This window comes from Cibotium barometz, chromosome 9, assembly GCF_041138505.1.
Source record: "Cibotium barometz isolate CiBa-2024 chromosome 9, ASM4113850v1, whole genome shotgun sequence".
Lineage (NCBI taxonomy): Eukaryota > Viridiplantae > Streptophyta > Polypodiopsida > Cyatheales > Cibotiaceae > Cibotium > Cibotium barometz.
The window spans coordinates 24,132,952-24,146,901 of record NC_141054.1 but is presented as its reverse complement, the minus strand read 5'-3'; the positions used below and the strand labels follow the sequence as shown (position 1 = coordinate 24,146,901).

At 46.3% G+C, this 13,950-nt stretch overlaps 1 protein-coding gene across 1 annotated transcript in view; it reads left to right on the top strand.

Moving 5' to 3' along the window:
* The first annotated feature begins 875 nt into the window (after window positions 1-875).
* LOC147635353 (transferring glycosyl group transferase) overlaps window positions 876-13,950 on the top strand; it is a 49,427-nt gene continuing 36,352 nt past the window's right edge. Inside the window, exons 1-2 of the mRNA XM_086802596.1 lie at window positions 876-970; window positions 4,593-5,153. Coding sequence (XP_086658722.1) covers window positions 4,659-5,153 — 495 coding nt within the window. The 5' untranslated portion in view covers window positions 876-970; window positions 4,593-4,658. The remainder of the gene's footprint in view (window positions 971-4,592; window positions 5,154-13,950) is intronic.

The window sequence follows — 13,950 nt, the reverse complement described above, 5'->3', positions numbered from 1 at the left end:
ATGAAATTCACATAACATGATACGATCCACCTTGACCCTCACTTAGGGTGCTCTTAAAAGTCACCTTGTCAAACAATTTAGTATATGCATAACACAACCTGGAAGGATTATAAACTCAATAGAGAGCATGTAAGCCATGGTTTATAGCAAGGAAAACATCCCCTTTTAAAAGAAGGGCTACAAATCCTAACATAAAGCACTTTGGCTATAGGGTATGCACAAAAGACACATTATATCCCATGGCCTCACATATAAGAAACTCATATGTATCACCTGCTTGTTGAGGGTTAAAAAATTAGGTTTAATAAATAGGTTTTTCTATAAATCTATATTTATCTTTTGCATGTATTTGTACTTGCAAGGTGAACATTCAATATCTTTACTGAAACTCAAACACATTAAAAGTTGATAAACAACATACCTCATGCAAATGTAAAGACTGCAAGTAGCTTTAGTTTAAAAACCATCTCCACTACACTAAGGGATCTCATACATTTTTTCCAATGATGCCCCTTCCCTCTAAATACAAGACCCATTTGGTGTTGTACCACGTGGAGAGCCACCGTGTGCTTATTAGTTTGAAGACTCGTGACCCAAGCATTGTTACACAATGGCACTTGGAAAACTTGCAAAGAGGAACACATGAACAATCATTGTGTCCGTTGCAAAGGGTTGCTTTTCTATGGAGGGCTTTAGGGATTGATTCTACACACATACTACCCCAAACTATATAGTCAATAGCCAATATGGCACCAAAATGTTTTTTTTTGCATTTCCATTAAAAAATTTGTATGAATATCTAGTCAATAGCCACTATACATAGTCAATAACATCACTCCAAGAGAAAAAAGATATTGATTTAACGAGTTTTTTTTGCAAGAGCTTGCTGAGAACATTATAAACAAAATTATAAACAACATAAAGGACTGTTAGTTGACCTGACGTCCCTGTGAAGACAACTGAGGTTTAGGCCGTGTTCAGATAAGGCGGCAGCCAAGCTGCCGCCAGCCCTGCGCTCCAATCTCAGAGTGCCCCATGGCACCTCTCGTTCATACTGGGCGGTGGAAATCCACCCCCCTTGCCACGTGATGGAAGAACGATGTTGATGTTGTGCCGACCCCCCCCCCCCGCCGAAACCATGTTCCACCCTCCACCTCGATTTTTTTGCAGGAGGAGCCCACCTTTCCCAACGTCTCAATTCTCAACGTCCAAATTTCCAACGTCCCAATTCCCAACGTTCCATTTTCCAACGTACAAACCCCCCCTCCCCCCCCTCACACCCTTCAATTTCCTATAAAATAAAGGGTTTAGGGTGAGATTTTGTACCCTCTAGAATTTCCAGAGAACATAAGCTTCACAAGTTCCATTCTCCAAGGTGCTTTTGCATGCACTTCAATCATGCTTTCTTTTTATCCACCCATTTACCTTTCTTTTAATGTTTTTGTGGTACACTTGCCATGCCTTTGACATTGTGTGCTTATGGTTTTCTTTTAGGGGTGTGCGAAAAGCGCGGGAGGCAACGTGAAGCGAGCGTATAAGGTGACCCCTCACAAACCGCATTTCCATTATCATGACTTATCTATGTGTTTTTAATTTATGTGGTGCTAATATTCTCTTCGTGTTTGATGTAGGTACTATGGATTCCAACACGAGCCATGAATTTGATTCATCGCAACAACGAGGCGACGATGATCCTATTTTCTCCCAAACTTCTCTCCCGCACTCTAATTTCTATTCATTTCCCCATCCTCCTTTTCATGTGCCACCTCATGGCTTCCAAGCCATGCTCAATTCTCCTTCCTTTTCTCCAAACTCTCCCTTCATGTTTCGCCCCCCCCATTCACCTATGGTAGCGCACGATCATCCCCCCTAGGTATCCCAAACATGGGTTCCATTCCCAATTCCCCAGGAAGCCAACCATCACCCAACTCGCTCAATAACCCCCCTTTATCTTCTCAACCAAAGCGAGTTCGTGGCATGAGGAAGGAGCCTAGCGATGAGGAGATTGTGTCAGAGACCCAACCTGCGCCAAAGAAACCCAGGAACTCCAAAAAGAAGGTGGTGGTGGACTTGGGGGAAGATGACGACAACGACAATAAGAAAAGCAAGTGGCAAGACTTTTGGGTTGACCAACTCATTCATGTCAGGGGGGGCATGAGTGAGGAGTTCAACAATCCTGGGAAACAAGGGGTCAACTTGTGGGCAAAGGTGGCCACAAAGCTAGCCGGCATTAACCCTGATTTCGATAAGGATAGTGAAAGTTGTCGCAAGAAGTGGCAAGCGGTGCTAGCAAAATATAGAGTGGACAAAGCTCACAACTCGGTATCTGGCAATGACACGAGGCACACATGTAAATGGTTCGATGTGGTGGATGAGTATTACCACGATAGAGCCACGGTCACTCCTCTTAGCCACGCTTCTTCATCAACAATGGATGATGCTACTTTCCCCGGCGGTGACAAGGATGAAGTAACTATAGCACTAGATGACGAGAAGCCACAAGCACCCATGTCCTCAAGTCGTCGAGTGACTCCCAAGTATGAGGAATCTTTGGCCACAATGGCCGATACTGGGAAACATCTATTGGACCATCTCAAGGAGACCTCTAGCCAAAATGTTGCCTTGGAGAGGGAGCGACTGAAGATATTGGCAGGATTGCATGCCACAATGAGTGAATTCCTTAAGGAAGGAAGGGGGGGCAACAAGTAGCCTTGGCGGAGGAAATTCTTGTTATTATTCTTGTATGAGTTTATAAAGTTTGGGATCTCGACGTTGCTTTGTTCCTATGCGTTGTATGGATTTATGAATGTTTCTAAGCTCCTAAGAAGCCATATAAGCTGAGAATTTAATATGTATCAACTTGTTTTGGATTTGCAGGTGACAATGGGCATGTCCAAAGACATTGCACTCTATTGTGCGTGGTTGTGTTCTATAGCGATCTATGAATTGCTTAAAGAACCAAGCATGCACAATGATGAGTGCATAGTGCAGACTTGGTTGCATGTTACCGAATGCATGGCACGATCTGTGAGGTTGAGGAAGATTGCGAACCGTAGGAGGGGTCATGAACACAGACAAGCGTGGGCATATCCACGGCCTCAAGGCTTTGTAAAATGCTATCTCCTAAGTGCTTATAGTGCTACCATGTTCAAGCGGCGCCTTAGGGTTAGCAAAGAAACCTTTCATTACCTTTGTGGGAGTCTAGCACCATTCATGCAAAAGAAAACCACAAACTTCCGTGTGCCTGTGTCTATTCAAGATAGGGTAGCCATTGCTCTAAGCAGACTTGCTACAGGAGATGGACTATTGGGCCTTGGTGACACCTATGGTTGCGCTAAGAGCACATGTTGTGAAATAATCCTTGCATTTTCCAAGGCAATTGTGAAATCGGGTCTCCGGAATATGTACATAAGATGGCCTTCAAGATCTCGGCTTGCAACTTTAGCACGAGAGTTTGAGGCACTTAGGGAATCCCCTACGTCGTTGGTGCGATAGATGGTTCTCACATCCCCATCATTGCACCCCGAGACAACCATGTTGACTACTTCAATCGGAAAGGGTTCCACTCTATTTTGCTACAACTAACAGTAGCCGCCAATTGCTCAGTATGGAATTATGATGTCGGTTGGGCCGGATCAGCGCATGACTCCTTGAACTTCTCCAGAAGTGATATAGGGCAAGCATGTGCAAGGGGCGAGCTGGGTAACTATTGTTTGGTTGGCGACTGTGCTTACCCCGCACGGCCATACATGTTAGTGCCTTTCAAAGGATGCAAGGAAGGGTTGACACGTCTAAAGTACCATTGGAATTTCATTCAATCGAGCACAAGGATGCCAGTTGAGAGAGCGTTTGGTATGCTCAAGGCAAGGTTTCGCATCTTGCTAAAAAGATGTGACATGAATCTACGTCATGTCCCAGATCTTGTTGCGGCTTGTCTTGTGCTACACAACATTTGTATCCAACATGGAGAGTCTTTTGATATGGAGTGGGTACGTGAGGCGGAAGCAGAATTGTCAGCATGCTCTGGACGTGTAGAAGAGGATCGAAGAGCAATAGCTACCTCCATGAGGGAGCTTCAAGCAATACGTGAAGTTGACATAGAGGATGCAATGGAGCGCGCTCAAGGAGGCAATGAAGGGGGTGCGAGTGACCTTGGAGTTGGCTCGGAGCGGCGAGATAGTCTTGCCCGAACAATGTATAGAGAGCAAGCAAGGCTGAATGTCCTACAAGTTTTTGGAAGGGCGGCTTTAGAGGAGCTGGACTCACCTACCAACTCCGATTAAGCCTTTGTAATACAAGTCTTTTGTCTGGCTTATTGTGGTTTGTAGTGTGGCTTCTTTATTTTATGTAGTTACACTATGCTTTGTGGACATAATATAGCTTTGTTCTATGGTTTTTGGTATGGTGTTTACTCTTTCTTCCGCCGCCCCCTTGTGTTCACAGTGGGCGGCGGAAGAAGTCAGGCTCCCTTTTACTTCCCCCTCCCTATGTGAACAGTTGGACGGCGGAAGTGTGCATTTTGTAAGAGTTCCACTTGGAAAAGTGTGTTTGAGAGTATGTTTTCCGCCGCTCCAATGTGAACCCGCCCTTAGTCAGCTGATGACTTATTTCAGGCGGGACTGTGCATAGAGAAACACAGGAAAACCCTGCAAAAGGACATGGGGAGATGGACATCCAATGGAGCAGGCACAGGTGAAAGGAAGCAGCATCAACTGAAGAAGAAGAAGAAGAAGAAGGTCTACTTCAGCCTGAGGACAAAGAGGAGGAAAAAGGTATCGAATGGAGCTGCGGCGGAAGAAAAGGCAGATGATAGCCTGCATCTGGAGAGAGGGCGCAGCAGCTATGGAGTCCAACCTCTGGGAAATTTGCTTTTCTCTGCTTTTCCCCACAACATCAGAGACTCAGGTCTGGGCTCCCTCTCCTTTCTGGGAGATGAAACCCTATGTGAGATTCTAGGGTTCCTGGAAGCCATGGACCTGGCTACCCTCTCCCTCGTTAGCAGAGCTTTCTATGTTTTCTCTCACCAGGATTTCCTGTGGAGAAACCTTGTTCTGGAGAAATTTGGAGGGAATTTCAAGTTTAAACTGGACTGGAGATGCACATATGCTGCAGCTATGGTCCCTTACTCACCACCACCATGGCCTCCTCTTAAAGTAAGTTTTGCTGTCTTTTGTAAACACCTTTCTGTTTATGTTCAAGTCTCTCCTCTATCTTTTCAATCGTGTACACATTGCTTTTTCTTTTCTGTGCTCTTTAAACTGTGTCCAGCTACTTTATACTATTTCTTTATATCCAAAAGGTACCGTGTGCCGAGTCTGCTCTTCGCCGTTGGAGAAGTGATAGAAACTCAGCTCGATGATCTGTCTATGAAGATTTGTACACTAAGGTGACATCTTTATACATGAACCTGCAACTACTCTTGGGAGTGGACGCTGCGAGTGGGGATGTCATAGCGCACAGTCTAACCTACGGATGATGGTATTGATGTCAGGTGCACACTCCACTAAGGTTGCACATGGACATGCTTCTCGCTGGAGCTGCCTAAAGGCCAATTCAGGGGCCGGATTTGGCCAAATTTGGCTGTGTTTGGGCACCCGCACAAGTAGGAAAGGGGTGCCCATGGTCAAGCTCAATGTGGAGTGATTTATTGGCTTTTTTATGGTTGTGGGTCTGTCCAATAGCTGACCAGCTCTCTAGCACCTACTTAAGGGCAGGTTGAGGGTCATTCAGGAGCATGCATGGGAGATGGAGTTTCAAACACATAACCCCAAGTGGTTCAATGACATCGAGGAGTAGCATCATCAGCAAACAGACATCTTCTATGAGTGTTTCATGGAGGACATATGGGGTTTTCGATCATCAGTAGACATGCACAACATCAGTTTATGCCATAGTTACGGAAAACGGGCAGAAATGGCTACTCAAGAAGGTCGAAATGCGTTTGGGGGGGTAGAAAACGTTTCTGTCACCGAAACATTAAGAGTGACCCCGAAATGGCTGGCCGAAACGTTTCAGCCACTAGGGGAAACGTTTCGTATTGTCGTTTCCCACTACACCATGCATTTCAGAGTTTTTCCCACCCAGTTCAACATGAATGTGTAGGAAAATGCCCGTTACATCAACTGATACCCATTTTATTCCCCTTCTATTCTCACAAACGTTAAATTTCATGTCATAATGTGATCACATGTGTGTAAAAACAACCATGTACTTTCAGCCCCTCCCCTCCCCTCCCCTCCCCTTCCAGCCATTCTTACTTACGTGGCGTTTCCGCCCTCCTAGAAATTCCGTATCCTTACCGTATCCGTTTTCGTTTCCCTCAATCATGGTTTATGCACAATATACATGGCTTAGATTTGATTCCGTTTTCGTTTCCCTCAATCATGGTTTATGCACAATATACATGGCTTAGATTTGATTTCGATCCTTGCCAATTATTGTATATAAGCATGTTTTGGCAAATATACAATAATTTAGGGTTCTTCACTTTGCCTATTAAGTTTTGTGTATTTTGCTGCAACAAGTGATTTGCATTAATATCTTAATTAGTGTTAATCTCAATTGATCAATTTAGGCATATTTAGCATGCTACATTGGTATCAGAGCTTCAGGTCAGCCTATCAGCTAGGTCTTGCGTTAGGACATCTTGAGGAATTTTTTGCATCAGCATATGCGCAGCCAACTCTAGGACAAGTTGCATAAGTTCATGCACAGTTATTGCACTAGCTGTTGGATATTCGGAGTCTAGTAGGTGGGAAAGCCCTCTTAGGTGTGAACACCCTGTATGTGTACTTGTTCTGAGCATGTGAACACTCCCTATGAGTCATAGGATAAGTGTTCTATGTGTCATTAGTGTGTGTGTGTGTCCAGTATGTGACATGTGTCTAGCTATGCGTCAAAAGATAAGGCTACTCCCTAGCTCATCTATCAATCTAATCATCATTGAGTTGTGCAATACTCTGTCCCTTGAGCTTGTCACATCTCTCTCTCTCTCTCTCTCTCTCTCACACACACACACACACACACACACACACACACACACCCCATGAATATCTTCCATACACCTTAGCTTAGGTGCACTTTGTAAACCCTAACCCTAATATCAACAATCGGTATTAGAGCTGGAGTAAGCTACAGAAGCTGCCCAGCTGGCGATACTGTGAGACGGTCACCACCATCTGCTCGCTTAGTGGAGCTACTGCTGCTTGTGGTGCCACCATCCGCCCATAAGACTGGCCCATCTTCTCTCAGCTGTTGCTGCCCGTCTCCTCCCTCTGCCAGCATGCACATGTGCTACTGCCTGCACACCTCCACCCGCTTGCACATCTCTGCTGCGTACACATCTTTAGCTCACTGTCTCAGTCGCCCTGTGCTGCTTCTTGCAATGCTTAGTAGCTTTGTTGAACGACTGAACATGTAGATACCTATGACAACAAAATTTATTTTTGCATGACTTGTTTGCGTGTGTGCCTGTCATGTCGTGCCAGTACACTGGACGGGGACGCCCCCAGTGTACCGTAGAATGCTGTTTGCTGACTTCGTGGTGTGGTGTGTGAACAGGAGGTAAGTATTACCATTTTGGCCCTTTTAAAATGTAAAATCCATAAACTATGGTTAACTTTAATGTTTATAAGCTAATGTGTTCACACACATTTAAAAAGGGGCTAGACATTTTCTTTTGGATGGTGCCCGTAAGTGTTAATTATGTATTAAGGTTTTATAACCTTTGATAAGGCTTTTGCATGAAACATTATTGGAAAATTTTCCATGTGTGGTGGGTTGGTGGATTTTCTCTCTGCATCGCCTCTTTCTCCATCGTCTCCTTGCTACTGGCTGTACTCGCCTGCTGTCCACGCCTGTACCTACTTGTGTACCTGTTGTATCTACTGGTTGCCCACGTGTACTTGCTGGCTACCCATATGTACCCGTTGTACTTGCTTGTACCTGCCTGTTGAATTCATTGTACCAGCTGTACAAACAGTATCTGTTGCACCTGCACACGTGAAGTTCTTATGTGCTGGATTGTACCTGCTACAAATTGTATCGGTTGTATCTGGATTGTACTCACCGTACCAGGTGCTCTCATACTTTTCTCATTTGAATAAATCTGAAATTTGCAAATTTAAATTCAGAGAATGCTCTAAGTTGTGTAGTGCAGGAGAAAAGCATGTATATGCTGACCATGCTTAGGAATGTTGTTCCTAGTGTGGTCAGTATATTTCCCTGTGTGGTGTTGTTAACTGCGCTCTCAGAGCTTCTGAGAGCCAGTGAAGGTTAGACTCACCAGGGAATTTGGGAGCAAAGCTCATTGGGGAGAACCAGGCCACGTTCCCTCCGCGGTGTTCTCCTTGGCTTGCGTTAGTATGGGCGTGCTTGTTGGTGCACAGTCCCGGAAGACCAGTGAAAGGCAGGTGTCCACCTAGTGAAGGTGGGAATGAGCCTATGATTTGGGGCTACTCCGACCAACACCTCTTCATCGACTTGAACCAGTTTTATTTGGTTGTTTTCACTCCCTTGTGGAGAAATCTAGCCAGTCAGGCTTGTGACACTTGTACAAATATAAATACTCCAAGAAATACAAAAAGTAGAGGGGGGGGCCGGCCCTTTCCGGCCCCAGTGCTGGTGTCATTTGTATTTTCAGTATTTTCAGTATTTGTGTTGCTGATGTTGTTTTCATTGTTTAATAACAGTTAAATTAAGTGTTCTAAATATGTGTATATTGTCTTCCGATTTGTAGGCCTCCTGTAGGGAGCGGTCACATTGGTATCAGAGCCCGGTCGTCTCTTTTCCTCAAGAGGAGACACGGAGTTTTGAGATCGGAAGCAAGTACGAACACTTAATTCAATGAACAGCTAGGGCAACCCATTGGAAGTGCCGAATTCGAGGGGCCAATCAAGTGCTTCACGGGATTCCGATGCATTGCATGGAAGGCATAAGCCTCTTGAGAGAGTCTACGACAGTGCATACATGGGACAGCCATCACGTGGTAAAGAACCCATGCACGAGGAAGAGCCCAATGCATTGAGGGTTGAGTTCGAGCACATGAAGAGGCTCTTGCAGGCAAAAGAACAAGAGCTGAAATTCTTGCATGAGGACCCCCATGGTACAAAGTGTCATAGAAGCCAAGAAAGCTAATGCTATGGTGGACATGACTTTTGAGTCTATGGCTCGAGAAGTGGGCAAGAAGCCAAGGTAGCTGGCACTCTCTTATCTTATCCGCAAGGGTGACCTTAAATAGGGAGAGGATGGACAGCTTATGTTCAAGAATCCACCCCGTTTGCAACATGGAGACTCAGCCTCTCAAAGGTTGAGATCATATTTGCATAAAGAAGAAGTATCAGTCACCTCTCGCTATGCATCCACTCCTCATGGCACAGGAGGAAACAGTGGCGGGTGCTCTCTCCGAGGTGATTCTAGTATTCGCAGTGCTGAAGGGTCCATGGTTGCGTCTTCATCAACTTATCTTCTTCAGACTCTTGCACACTATGAGCTGCAGAGGGGGTGTTAGAATTAGTGTATCTCACTGTTTTTGGGCAAACCCTATTCTGGGTATTTTATTTTATTTTCCCTTGTGTAGTAGGTCGTGAGCTGGTCGGCCTGTTCTAGAGGCAATCGGCCAAGTCATTTCTCTACTATATAAGGAGCCTCCCCATTATTTAAATGACCATCCAATCCCGTGCACATTGTTCAACATCTCTTGTTGGCTATTGCCATTGTAAAGCTGATTGCTATAATAAAAGGTGATCTTGTCCACAAGCTCTCTCTACTCTCTCTTGTTCAGTTTATGCTTCCGCCTGTGCATTCTCCAACAAGTCCAAGGTGCCGGATAAGTATCGGAGAACCCTTAGAGCAGCGGCTTGCCAATGAGAATGTCGAGGAGCTAAAGAAAACCGACTAAGAACACTGACACTGTGAAAAATGTCGGGCCTGGTGTAAGTCAAATAAATAAGAGAACCAAAACCTGATTCACTGACAACAGATGAAAACCAAGTGACGGAACATACAACACCTGGGAGGAATGCTTCCCCTATGCCGTCAGGAACTATCTCCATCCTGCCCTCACTGTGAACGGGGATAGTGGATGTATCCCCAATAAGAATGTGACCAGAATATTTGTAGAGATCCTGTAAATCTGAACGGGAAGGAGTCATGTGCCTAGAAGCACCACTGTCTAGAATCCACTCCCGAGTATCAGTTGCGGAGAATCCTCCAACCTCCTCCCTGCCTGAAGAAAATGAAACATCGGTGTCCATCACCTCCACGTGCACAAAAGCCGGAGTCTTCATGATTGCTGTTGAGGAATCTTCACCCTTCTCGGTCTTCCGCTTGGGACACTGCCTCCAATAGTGGCCTTTCTCGCCACAATCATTACAAGTCCTCTCTGCCTTTAGTTTCTCGCGGTCAGTAACAGACTTTTTCTTAGAAGACTTATCCGATGAAGCCTTCCCTTTGCCCGTGTTACGGCCTTTCGACCGCTGGCCAGTTAAGGCCTCCGAACCTCCACCCTGAGGAGGGTTCGTGAATCGTTCCTCCTGGTCCAAGACCATGGGCACAAGCTCCTCCCACGTGATGGTGCTGAGCCTGCCACTGGTAATCAAAGACGAGTAAAATGCTGAGTACTGAGAGGGCAAGTGTGACAGCAACGTTATGGCCATGTCCTCTGACGATATCTCTTTCCCAGCCTGAAGAACTTCTGCTAAAGAGCGTGCAGCTTGTTAATATGCTCCCGCATCGTGGACGACTTTGCAGGGCTCATAACCCGCATTTGTACTTCCAAGAAAATCCTCTTCATGGGCGATACCCGGTTGTAAAGAGAAGCCAAATGCTCATATACCTCTAGCCAGCGTCATATGCTTTACATGATTGATTACCTGCGGTGTGCAGTTGAGAAAGATAAGCGAACGGACCTTGGCGTTGGCACGATCCCACATCTATGCCTGTGCCTCCCGGTCCCTTCGGATCGACGGTAACTCCCCTTCCTCTACTTCCGGCCGTGGAACCCCAACAATGACGAAATCAGCGAGGTCGTAAGACTCTAGAACAGATTCCATCATAACCTTCCATATGCCGTAGTTGTTCCCGTCCAACTGACGGTCCACCGGGAACGTGGGGAGTGTCGGGATCTTCACACGCCTCTCGGCCATCTCTAACAGATCTGCCACTGTGGGGATGTCCTTTGAAAAAGGGTGGGTGGGTGGGAACAAAGAAGAACTTACACCTGCAAGTGGCTGTCCAGCAAATCAGCCCGCCGTCCTCTTGCTTCTCCTCTTCCCAAACAGTCCCGAGCAGTCCACCAATCAGCAACACAATAGTCCCCCTCTTGCTCACACAAATCCCAAGAAGTATCTAGAGCCTAAGCTCTGATACCATGTCAGAATACGCAGCGGAGATGATGACCAGATCTGGGAACACGAGCAAAACGCAATGCAGAAAATAACAGCACAAGAGAGAGAGAGAGATAAGAGGCGTGTAACTCTGTTCTATACACAAAAAGAATCCCGGAATGATACAAAAGTGGCAAGGGGTGTGGGGCCATTTTATATGGCCCCCATAGTGCAGTCGGCCTGCTCTAGGACAGCTGACAGGACACCAGAGGAGCCCACGACCTGCAAACAACAGTCGGCCAGCATAAAAGGTCCACGACCTGTCCAGACCAGTCGGCCAGCAACTGGGTCCCAGATCTGGATACACGCTTCTATCTCTCTCTCTCTCTCTCTCTCTCTCTTGTGCTGTTGTTTTCTACATTGCGTTTTGCTCTTGTGTTCCTAGATTTGGTCATCATCTCCGCTGCATATTCTGACAAATCCTGCGTTGCACAGGAGGAGGGGAGGAGGAGGAGGAGAAGCCAGGGAAGAAGGGGGTGGAGAGGCAGGGGGTAAAGAAGTTGATGGTGGAGTTGGAGTGGCCGAGGAGGAAGAAGGGACCTCGATGGTCAGCTTGGGATGAGAGAGAGAATCATTTGATGAGGGTTCAACAAAGTGAACATCGTGAGAAATTGTTAGCATATTCATCCCCATATTCTGCTCTTTTATGGTGCCCATTTGGTCCCTTTTGCATGGCCCTTGCTTGTGGGCTGGCCACCCCTTTTTTCTATTATTTTTCTGGGATTTTTCCCAGCCTTTCTGGCATTTACCAGTCGGCCATGTCCAGTAGCTCCAGGCGGCCTGTTTTGCAGCTCCAGTCGGCCAGAATTCCCTTACTATAAACAGTAGGTGCTGGCCTCTCTTTTCTCATTCAGTCTTGTACATATTATGCTCCCTCACTTATGAGAGTATTTGTGTCTCTTGCTTGGGACTGTTTTGCTTCAGTATATTCAGCATAGTTGTCTCCATATCTCTCTCTCTCTTGCACTCTCTGTTCAGCACATTCTAGTGCCACTTTGCTTCCGCTATGTGCACTCTTTCATGGTATCATCGCTCCCGGTTTAGCAACCTCTTTGCTGCCCCAGATTCAGCCCTGTTTTCAGCACCTTCTCCTCTGCGTTTTTTCTCCTAGATCCACAGCCCTTGCTGCTGCGTTTTCTGGACAGCAACTGGTCACTTCCCCTCCAGTTTTGGCTTCTCCAACAGCAGCCATCTGGCGTTTTCTAATCAGCGTTTTTTCCCACTTGGAGAGTGGACATAGGCGGCCTGTTTTCTAGAGGACAACAGCCTTCTGTGCTGCGTTTTCCTCTCCAGTGGCCCTTTCCCCTTTGCAAAGAGGGCTTGTGGTGTTGCAGGCTTTGGTGGCACTGTTGGTACCCATGGAGGACACTTCTTCAGAGTTTGTGCATTTTTTGAGATTGAGCCCAAGCTTTTGTGATGGCTGCACCGACTTCTCTTCATATGTTTGCTGAGTCTGCCAAGTTGGATGGTTCCAACTACACCCTCTGGAAGGTGGAGGTGAAATCGGCCTTGCGTGGCGTGGATCTTTGGGATTGGCTTGTTACACCAGCCAATGCCACCCCTCCCACCCTTGCTTCTGGTGGTGCGACTCAGGCGCAGATTGATATTCGGCAGTCGAATGATCGACGCGTTTTCTCCTTTCTGATGTTGAACTGTCAGGATGCTGTTCTCTCTCATGTGCGTACAGCAGATGCTGCACATGAAGTTTGGAAGGCTTTTGCAGATCTCTATGAGATTAAGTCTCCGGGTCGGATTTTGGCGTTGGAAAAGCAACTTATGAACTTATTAGTTTCTGCCTTTCCATCTTTATCTACTTTCATCTCGAAGATGAAAGATCTCCGGGACGAGCTTGTTGTTTGTGGCAAGGACATCTCCACAGAGGAAATGGCTATTCGGGTGCTCTCCAAACTTCCAGAGAGGTTTGATGCATACTTTCAGACTCTGGTTTCTTCTCCTCGTCGTGTTCCAGTTACTTGGGAGGAAGTTCTCCCCTCCGTTATGCAGATTGAGTCTCGCTTTGAGGAGTGGACTGGCACCTTTGGTGGCTCTGATGGAGCTTTGGCAGCACGAGATAAAGAGAAGACTCAACAAAAGAAAGGAAAAGGGGGTTCTGAGAAGAACTCCAAGGATTCCGACAAGGATAAAGACAACAAATCTTCAAAGAATAAGGACATTGAATGTCATTATTGTGGCAAGAAGGGTCACAAGTCACCCCAATGTCACAAGAAGAAGCGTGATGAAGCAGCAAAGAACTCTTTCTCAACGGCGGTGTCTCAACCCAAGAAGGATGATGGCATTCTTCTCTTAGCAGGTACTCGGCGTATACTTGCTCTTGTGACTTCTCAGTCACGGTCTTGGATTGTTGATAGTGGTGCTACTGCTCATATGACACCCCATCGAGATTGGTTCGAAGACTTCACTGCCAGATCAGGCGAGATCACTCTGGGTGATTCTTCTTCTGTGCAAGTGCATGGTCATGGCACTATCCCCATCTTCCGTTTTGACGAGGACAAGAGGTACTTCTCTGACGTTTTGTGTATTCTAGATTTGGCTTTTAACCTTTTGT